At 31.5% G+C, this 11,142-nt stretch overlaps 1 protein-coding gene across 1 annotated transcript; it reads right to left on the bottom strand.

Moving 5' to 3' along the window:
• Window positions 1–510: 510 nt before the first annotated feature.
• LOC130450271 (calumenin) lies at window positions 511–10,863 on the bottom strand. The gene is made up of 4 exons (XM_056788587.1): window positions 10,378–10,863; window positions 8,078–8,307; window positions 7,705–7,924; window positions 511–5,950 (listed from the first exon to the last, which is right to left on the bottom strand). The coding sequence occupies exons 1-4, from the start codon at window positions 10,602–10,604 to the stop codon at window positions 5,659–5,661; spliced, it is 969 nt and encodes a 322-aa protein (XP_056644565.1). The 5' UTR covers window positions 10,605–10,863; the 3' UTR covers window positions 511–5,658.
• Between the last annotated feature and the right edge of the window lie 279 nt (window positions 10,864–11,142).

The raw sequence follows: 11,142 nt of genomic DNA on the forward strand, positions 1-11,142 counted from the left end.
ACTTTTATTATCCCACCAAACTAATAGCATGAGCTTTTTTGTTGTTTTTCAGCTTTCATTGTGGTTTATGCTTAAGAACAATTAAACAAATTACACGACCGAATTTGGACTCGGCACCCTCTAAAAATCAATTCTACGCCTCAAAAAACATAAGAAAGTGCTCTATAACTATGAAACGGCTACGGGGCCCCCTGTAGCTGTCGTATTATGAAGGTTAAACGTACAATTATAATTCTCGTGTATCCATATTACAATTATACATAATACTCCCATATGGACAGTTGGTATGGGAAAAAATGTTCCCACGTTATGGTGCCAACGGTATTAATTTTACCTCTCGTTGGAGACACTTTATCTATACTGCGCATGCTTGAGAATGCGCAGAAACGAGCTGAAACCTCGTAGGATAAAGAAATCGTTGTCATTCTGTCTTCCTTAGTCGGATCAGCTTCCACTTATTGGAACTGTCTATATAGAAGTATTAGATATATGATTACAATCATGAATCACCAACAAAAACAACCCAACATTCTTCCTTTTCTTTTTCTAAACATAGATGTCATCAACCCCAAATATGTAATACTTCTATATGGACAGTTCCAATAAGTGGAAGGTGTTTCGACTAAGTGGAGCAAATAGTGTATCGTACTCTCTCTCCTCCGGGAGATTCAGTTAGTTCTACGCAGCTTTTGCGCGAATGAAGCATGCGCAGTACAGATAAAGTATCTCGAACGAGAGAGAAAATGAATATTGTCAGCATCGTAACGTAGCGATGTTTTTTCCCATATCATCTGTCCATATAGAAGTATACATATATGCTCAACCCTTTAAGGTTGGATAACCTTGATCTGATTTAATCTGTGAAATATGAGTGACAAGTGGCAATTGACATTTGCACCTACTTTTGTTAATACTGATAAAACATTGTTTTGTACAGCATTTTTGAAATTGATAGACCTTCGAATATTTACATTCAAGGCGCTAATATATGATATTATGTCATACTTTTATGTTTCCTCCAATATTTACAACAATTCAGGCCTACTTGCATCGTAATCTAAAATCTACTGTTTAAAATAACAGGCTGTTAAAATTCAAACGGCGATTTAAATCATAATCGCTTGCATCGTATTTTATTCGGCTCAAGTTAAAGTTATTGATTTGGGGAAATTTTCTTAAAAATTAGATGTATTGGTACAAACATCTATCTTCATATAAAGCATTTTAAAGTTTTACAAGTGGTTTTTCGTGTTTATTTTTATATTTTAAGAGATTCTTGTAAAATTCACGTAATACAATGAATGCAAAACGTGTAATATCATCGCAAAATTAAAAAATGTTATCGAAAACAAAGAAACGGACAAACATACAAATCAAGAAAAAAACTCGTCATGGGAGACTTCACTTTTTAAACATTTTATATGTACATTCAATGGCACAAGTAGATCTCCCAAGGTAAATCGAAAAACTAAAAACCGACATGTAGGCAGCAGCAAATAATCAGAAATTGAATAAATGATTATGATTAGCTAATTTTTTTTTATTTTATTCCATATAACAATTCCTTATTATTTTTTATCATCATTGTATATGGTTACATCAGTAAATAAGTGCAAAATAAAATAAAATTTTAGGATAATTGTAAAGAACGAGGCAACAGTTCCTCGACAAAAAGTGAAAAACCATATAAATTCAAATTTATCAAAAAAAAGTTGTAGTGGAGTTGTGTTAAATTCAATAAAATTGTCTAGTTACTTCCTTGGAATGAGTCACCACCAATAAGTTTTTCTGAGAATACAGCTCTTGTAAGTCTCTGAAAACTATATAATCATTCAAAAACTGATTCTAAATGTACATACATATCATAGTATGGATATGAAACCAGTCAATTTCCTATTATATCATCGTAAAAAATATGGGAACTTTGGATCAAAGAAGATATTCTATTCCTATTCCTTGACTATTTTGTATGGGGATACCTTAAAAGTAAGGTTTATCAAAATAATCCAACGAACCTAACCCAATTGAAGGAAAACATCAGGTCAGAAATGGCAGCAATATCAAGAGCTTTGTGTCGACGTGTTATCGCCAATCTTCGTTCCCGTTTAGAAGAGTGCCAGCAACGTAACGGTCATTATTTGGATAACATCATATTTTCCAAATAATTTTCCAATTCCTATGGTATCAAAAAACAATAAAAACTTTTATTGCTAATAAATATTATTTGATTACTTGAACTTACAAATACCCGATACCCTTTCTGGATACCTTGAAGTTTAAAAACGTTAAAACTTCGTTTAACACACGGTGCAAATAAAAAAAAAATTAAGCCAGTATTAAAATTTAAACCATTGTTAACCTTACGGTGCAAGTGACCATAAAGGCTCTAATATATGATGCATTTCATACTTTGATGGTTCTTCAAAACCTTTATAAACTTCAAGGCCCTAATAACAGATAAACAAAAGAATAGAACAACAAACTTAAATCCTCATATCATGACATGAAGTGTAAACCTAAGGAAACCTTTAAATCTGTGATAGACAAAATAATGGGATACTATGTACACGTTGGATGGATAATAACGTTGTAAATATAGAGCGTCGATTCAGTACGAAACGATATTCTTATGATGAAATAAAGTTATATATGTTACCGTTAAAGTATATAATGCAGTTATTTCGTAGAATACCTAGTTATTCCATGAAATAACTGATCGTGTCCGTTAAAGTATGTAATATGTTATTAATTTGACACTTTAACTACTTATTTCTTGAAATAACTAAATATTATATAAATTAACTAATGAGAGACAGTTGAATTGTAAAATGAACGATTTATCTAAAATGATATAACTAGTTATTCTAAAAATAAACTAATGATAGACATTAAAATAAAAAAGAAGCAATTCATCTAATTTATTCAGCTTATAAATGGTATTTATGGAAACGTACCATAAAATCATTTGTTACAAGCACTACTAAAATGACACTTGGATTATAAATAACATTATTTCTAAAACAAAAACATTTTTTGTTGACACACTGGGTTTTACACGAAAATTTTTTAAATCCCTGACCATTACCTAAACTTTGAGCTGGAGCAACAGACCAGTCCGATATTTCATCATGCGGTACTTCTTCTATTCTAATTAACTTTTGTTCACAGACACTGAACTGGGATCGGGAATATAATTGTTTTATGCGGCCGTTCCTTGTGCCCAATTGTAAAAATCCTTCTTAGGTTATTTTTATGATGATAGCTAAAATAGATTTTTTTTATCGCTTGAATTTCCAAGCATTTTTTAGACTTTTCTGCTCAACTTCATCTTCTGAAACATAATCTTCCGAACAGGATATGCTTCATACATTCGAAGCAAACTATATCTTCACTGCATTATTTTAAACAGACAACACATACTTTCGTAATGGGATTATTTAATACTGTTTGTTCAACTACTTTTTCGTTATCAGGTTGAGAAGAAACATTCATTGTAGTCGAAGTATTTTGCAATTGATCTTCATCATTTGAGGTATGTATACATACAATTAAGTGCTTCCTTCGAAATGGCAGTTGTTGACAGTCCAACTGTAGCTTCGCAACCAAACATAGCCTCGTAAGGTGACCTTCTAATACCAGAATGGAACGCTCTGTTCTTCATAAACTGGATAACTTTTAACCTGTTACTCCACAAAGTTTACTGGTTGTCTTGATTCGCTCTCTCAACACAATCTTAGCATAGGCTATGTCTTGGTTTCTCATGTACGATCTTAAGCTCTGGCCAAGTTAATTTTAAGTCGTCCATAAGTTTGTTACAAAATTCTCTTCCATTGTCCGACTGCAATATACATGGAGCTCTACACAACAGGAATATATCAAGCAACTGTCCTGGAACTTCTTCAGTTCTCTTTATTTAAAAAGGTCTTAAAACTACAAACTTTGTAAGGTGATCATGATAAACTAAAATAAATTTATTGATTGATTATTATAAATTGAAAATCTATGAGGTTAACCTGACATCTTGAATTCATTTGTGAAACATATGTGAAAAAATCATGGGTTTAACAGCAATACCTTTTCTGACCGCTTTGCGTTTTTGTTGACAAGATTTACAAAAATTCAGGAAAATCTTAATAGTTTTGCATAATATTTTTGTAACAAAGATTAAGTTCTTTTATCATTCGGTCTCACCACCGTGCCCAATATATAAATGAGTTTCATACAAAATGTCAAACAAAGAATCACTTGAGTAATAAAACATTCCATCTGGTGTTGCGTTTGTTACTGGGACTATTCATTTTTCTACTCCTTGAACTTCAAGGACATCGTAATGTTGAAGTAACCAATAATCACGTGCCACTTTCTTATCTGATGTTTTAGATTTCTTTATATCAGCTACCAAACTTAATAATTTTTAGTTATCACTTGAAGAATTCATTGTTCAAGGCAATTTAAGGTCTTAAAAATAATTGCACTTAATGTAAACAATCGTAATTAACGTAATAACAAATGACTAAATTATAAAACTTGAAAAAATAAAAGTATCTCAAACCTGATACGTGGAAACAGTATTTCACGAACAGCAGCTGGCACTGTACGTGCAAGCAATCAATTAATCAGAATGAACTAGCACCAAGACACCAAACAAGTTCTATCTTTATGGCCTGTAATAGTTCATAGGTACAATAAGGGTGGAAGGTAAATATATTTGTCGTTATCATTAACAGATCGTTTTTCTATAAAATAACTAATCAAAATGTCAAATTAATAACATATTACACACTTTAACGGACACGATCAGTTATTTCATGGAATAACTAGGTAATCTATAAAATAAACGGTAACATATACATATCCATACCAAAACTAATTGGTCAATACAATGCATTTGAGGGAACTGATTTATTCTATGAAACCATTTGACAATACCAAATTGGAATAGTATGTAAAAAGTAGTTTTTTGGGTTTACATGGTTGCTAGGTGTATGCAATCAAAAACCTTGGCAACTTCAAAGAAAAGTATGTATAAAAAGTGTAATGAAGGTAACAAATATTTTGCATTATTTCATACAAAATACAATTTTTTAAAAATAGGAAGCCAAATTTTCTGAAAAAATTTACACCCATATTATCCTAGTATTACTATATGGTACCGTCAGTTTTGGTCGTTAACTAGGGATTTGATAATTTAATTCTCTCCATTTTATGCACTTTTTGAAGATTATTTCAAAGTTTTTATTTTCCAGGCTTCAAAGATCAATAGAGAAAATAAATGAAGGTAGGTGACATAGGATTCTAGAAAATCAATATTGAAATGAAAAAAGTGATTAGAATTACTTTATTATATGATAAATTATTTGTCTTAGGATTAGTTCATTGAGTTGCCTAACTATACATGCACTCAATTTATTATTATTTTTAATTAGGAACAATGTACAAAAATAATGCACGTATATATATTTTTCAAAATAGAAGAATAGAAAAAGAAACTGTAGAAAAAATTTCACTTACTCTAAATTTAAGCATACAATGAGACACAAACTGGTAAGTATCTGCGAGAACAAAAAAAGAATGTGAAGTGTTAGTATACAAATATTGGATACAACACTCCAATAATATCAAATGTAAATTTGTTCAATCATATCTAAGATTTCACATTTAAAATTCGTCGTGCCTAGCTAACGCTTCTCCAAAATCTGTAGCTTGGGATCCTACGAAAATATCATATTTGGATAAAACTTCATCTTTAGTGAGTTGTTCGTCGGCATCAGAATCGGCTTCGTATATCAAATGCCTAGCTTCTGCTTCAGCATGATCGAAGTCTTCTGGTAAAATCCAGTTTTTCACTTCATCACTGTCCATGAAACCATCGCCGTCTTTATCCCGGTAGGTGTTGAATTGTTCTCGTTCACTTTTCACCCAATCTGGTTCTTCTTCACCATCTTCTCCTCTATAAAAAATATGCAATAAAATATTATATATAATTATGTAATTAAATTTGTTGTCATCACATTTATCAGCAGTCCCAACAAAAAGTTTTATTGCCACTCCTACTAGCTTGGTAAGTCCTGTAATATTACAACTTTTTAACACGCTTATATTTGCTTCACCTGTAGGTTTAGTTGTTTGTGTGTTTGTAAATCTCCTTTGAGCTAAGACCAAGTGGATTATTTCATAAAAATTTTATTCGACAGAGGTTTCGAACCTCTAGTCTCCTTGTTGGAAATCAATCACTTTGACAACCTTACCAACTACACCGTTATGACTCGATACAAGAAAAATAAATATAATTTAAGAAAACGATCAGCTGCTAGAACACCACCTACGTCATTATGTTTACATTTTTGTTTTGTTCATATTTTTATGTCAAACAGAACCTCACTAACATTATGTTCGAGTTATGAAGATGTGTGTTATCTCTTGCTGATCTAGATGCTAGCGTTGTTGCCATTCTCACAGCTGTGAAGAACCGGTGACGTCACTTGTCTACTGCGCATCTTGTTATTGTTCTATTGTTCTAGTAACCTAGCTTCCACCTTATACTGTTTTCGATAAGTATATCACATTTACATTAAAATATTTTATACTAGGACAAGATATACTCATATGTGTCGACAAATCAGATATAAAATTCAAAAGTAAACTTAGTTTTAAAACCTACAAGCCAAATAAGTCGACAAAATGGGGCCTACGAATATACGTTTTTGACTGACTCAGAAATTGGGTATGTGTACAATATTCTTCCATTTTATGGTAGTATTATTATCAACGATAATGTTATAAAATCTTATTTGCCTGTCAGTACTAGAATGCCATTGCATCTATATCACAAATTATTGTCGAACATACCAGATGCACAAGGTTACCATATGTACACTAGCAGCGTACTGGCAGAGGAAATACTACAAATGAAAGACCATCTAACAATTACAATGATTATCAATCGCATGAGCATACCTGATTCCATGAAGAACCCAAATTTGGTGAAAATAAATCCAATAGCTTAGAAAAGGGAGGAAAAATGATATTGTTCTAGAAAGATAAAAAGGTGGAAACACTGTTAAGAACTAATGATAGTGTTGGATTCATTACAAAAACAAGATTTGTAAGAGAAGGTAAATAACAAAATGTGGAAAAGCCAAAATTGTTGTTAACTACACAGCTTCAATAGGTGGTGTTGATCGCCAGGATCAATATGCAACATCATAGTTTCTTAAAAAAATCTCTTAAGTGGTGGAGGAAAATGTCCTTTTGAGAAATGGAGAAGTCTGTCATAAATTCATAAATACTGACATATTGAGGAATGACAAGAGAAAAGATTGTCTTGTGGGTTCTAATAGACATAAAAGAATAAAGGACAAAGACAAGAAACTTTGGAATATTGTAATACTTGCCCTGGTAAACCACGAATGCATATGGGTAATTGTTTCGAAATATTCGTTTTATTGTAATGACTCCATTTTTCTTCTACATCATGGGTTTATAGTTGTAATTAATATAGTGCTGGAGTTATTAGTATCCTCTATGAGTTATTAGGCAGGGTTAATTCATTTTAGCTTCTAGAGTAAATGTTCTTTCCTGAGTTTTAAGTCCAAATACATTCTTAGGTATTAAATTACAAATGGATTGTAAAAAATAGATGTATTAAAGAAAAGGAAGAGGGAGAGAAAGATAATTAAATCTAAATATATCTTGTAACATTACCTGTACATATCTCCAATGTATTCTTCCAAGGAAACTTTGCCATCATTGTTTTTATCAATATCTTCTAAAGTTTCCACTACAATCAAATCACTCATATATTGGTCTTCTTCGGGATGTAGAAAAGATGCAAATTCCTCTTTGGTTAAACTGTCATCACCGTCTTTATCTGCAGTTTGCCAACGCCTCCTATCTCTGTTCATCATTTTCTTGTATGAAAATCCTATTAATTCAAATATTAAATAATGAAATTATTATATCAAGTGGCATAATATATTATAACACTTTTTTGGGAGGGGAGGGGGTTTAAAATTAATTCTCAAAAATTATTTGTTGAATATTAGTAGTAATCGTTCTAATAATGCATTATAATTACCTGTTCCATCTTTTTCGATTTCAGATGGATCCATGTTTTCCAGAAAGCCGTAAACCATTTTTTGGTATCGTTCCCACTCTAAAGTTGGAAGATTATCAGGATTTTGTTGTTTCCATTGTCTGTCTATATCTTCAGTGATATATCTTTTTTGTGTGAATCTAATCCAATCTTTCAATTCTTCTCTATTAATCAATCCATCTTTATTGACATCAATTTTATCTACAATTAAACTGAAAAAAAAATTATTCATTATTTAAGTTCATTTATAGTCAAAAATATCATTACTATATTCTTTAGATAACCAGCCATACTTATACAAAATATGTATGCACCATGGTTTAGAAAATCCACTTTTTACATTCCCATCTACACTTTTTTCTCCTAGTTGGGGAGCTATCTGTGATCAAGAGATATATTCCGAAAATACTCAAGAGAATAGCTGCAAATGGTAGAGGCTTCCAGTAACCTTAAGATTAAATGCGAAGCAGGGTGAGTAAATGTACATTGACGAAAACCTAGAGTAGGAAAAGAGGGATAACTGAGTCCTTAAGTGGCTAAATAAGAGCAGTTGTAGGTATATCAGAAAAAGTGGATAAAATAGAATGTAGATTGGAGTAACATTAGAAATATAGAGAATTGGAATGATTAAAAAAACTAGAGTTAATTAAAAAGGTCAAAATGAAAAGTGCAGAACAGTTAGAAGAACAGTAGTAACCAAATTATTAAGCTAAGTAACAAGATTGGCAGAAGTTTTATTCAACAACAGGTATCAAGAAAGGAAGGCACACAAGTAAAGGGAGTACAGAATAAACACAATCTATAGAATATGTCCATATATATCTACATGGGTCATATAAAATTATGCAGCCCCAAAGGACAACTGAATATGTAAGAAAATACCTCAGGCGCCATGTTACTGTTCTGTGTTAAAGTTTTTGTATGCAGAGTGAAGAAAACACTTGTCCCCTTTTTGATGTTTTTTATTAGATATATTGGTTGCCAAAAGGAGTCCTTTTTGTGGTTTTGACCAACAGTGATATGTTGCAGAAAGGGATCAAGTTATAGCTTGGCTCCTTTTTATATTCTGCTCATAATAATGTTGTATACACACAAAACAAAAATATCAATTGAAGATTTGAGATGCCTGTTTGCAGACAATTTTTTTAGGAACTCTTGACATCGAAAAGGAAAAATAGCATTATACCTTTCAAAATACTACTGTGTTGAACTCTTCAAAACCTGATAACAGGGGAAGAGCACCTAATACAAATAAAACACCAACTGAAGTGGTGAAGGAAGCTGAATACTTTATATCCCAATTACCTGCAGTGTCATCCCATTACTGTTGTCAAAACACAACAAGGCAATATTTACCTTCACACTTAAACCTTAAGCGCCCTTGTCTATAAATGTATTCAAAAAAATATAACTGGGCCTTATATGAAAGAATTGTTAACAAAAACGCAACAGATTGTCAACAGTTTTGTCTACTCCACTTTCCACACTATTGTATTATTCTAGAAAATATGTCTTCTTTAACAGTTTATGAAAATCAAAATAGTCCTGTGTATTGTTATCCATGAGTTATTAGTTATCATTGAGTTCCAGTTGTCATCAACTGGTCATACTTACATGGGTGCAGATACTATAGGGACATTTAAAAAAATCTGTCCATAATGGCACCATCATTATAGCTAATACTAGTTATTTCTCTCTCAAGAATGAAACTGAATACACTGATTGTGGTTAAATTGGAATACAATGATTTTGAAGATTGGAAATGTATTCAGAGCACATTGTTTCAAAACGGAATTAAAGATTCATCAGGCAATAAAATTTCATAATCAAATACAAGGGCAATTATTTAATGTTTTTTGTTCTATGAACACCACTTATATACATGAAAAATTATAATGATAAAAAGAAAACCACATAATTTGGAGTAAAAGTAAATTCATTATCATACTAGATAATTTTCTTTCATTCTTAGATATCGGTGTCTTTAAATTTCCGGCATTACAAAAAATAACTAAGATGTTCCATAATATTGAAAATTTGATATATTCAGAAATATGTGAGTAACTAATTTCTAACTGCATTTTGATCTCACTAATTTCCAATTTGTGAGCTCAATTGATTTGTTATCAATGAAAAATTATAGCCAAATTGAAGTTGTTCATCACTATTCCAAGTGTTAAGATTGTATTATAGTATTTTAAATCAACATCTTATCAGGTTCAAGATAAATGATAAAATACCGGCAAATCATGTAAGATAAGAATGGCCAATAAAGTACATACCCCAGTCTCCTTTTACTCTCTTCAGGAGGTAGTTGATCGAAGGTTTTTGCCTCTTCCGCCCCCAAAAATGCTTCGTGGTCATATTCTGAGTTATGATGCTGTTGTTCGAAATGTTCTTTATCACTTAATTCTCGGGTAACAACTCTTTGCGGATGTTCTTCTTCTGGTTTACCAATTACCGACGAAATTAGAAGAATTACTAAGATTTCATATACTTTTAAGCCCATTTTGTTCAAAGTTTTAATTCTACTGTGGACCTATTTTTGGTTATTAAATTAAAACTGTCCCAGATTCTCATGAGCTGCGTGGCTTAAACTTATTGGTTCATGTGATTGAGTTACATCTACTTCCACATCATCAAAAACATAAACACCCACTATGTTAATCTAGAAAATGAGAACATATGTGTGTAATGTCATATGTCAGAAGATGCGTTCTGAAAATCAACCTTATGTCATAACATGAGTTCCTATCCCCTCTTATTTAACAATGAATGCATATTTCATTTCTTGACGTAGGTATCCAATTGAAAGAAGAAATGGAACGTAACATACATGAGGTAATGCATAATAATCCAAATGCCGGATCCGTATATATGATTTAATAAAATACATGAAATAATACTTCAAGCAGTATAATAAACAATTTCATCGAAAAAACTCAACTGATATGGCTAAATAACATAATATTGTGAACATTGTTAGCTAATAAATTTCAAACTTTAGTCACGCCTGAATTATCAAAGAAATACAATTGATGTTAAAT

The sequence above is a fragment of the Diorhabda sublineata genome, chromosome 11 (assembly GCF_026230105.1).
Source record: "Diorhabda sublineata isolate icDioSubl1.1 chromosome 11, icDioSubl1.1, whole genome shotgun sequence".
NCBI classification, from domain to species: domain Eukaryota; kingdom Metazoa; phylum Arthropoda; class Insecta; order Coleoptera; family Chrysomelidae; genus Diorhabda; species Diorhabda sublineata.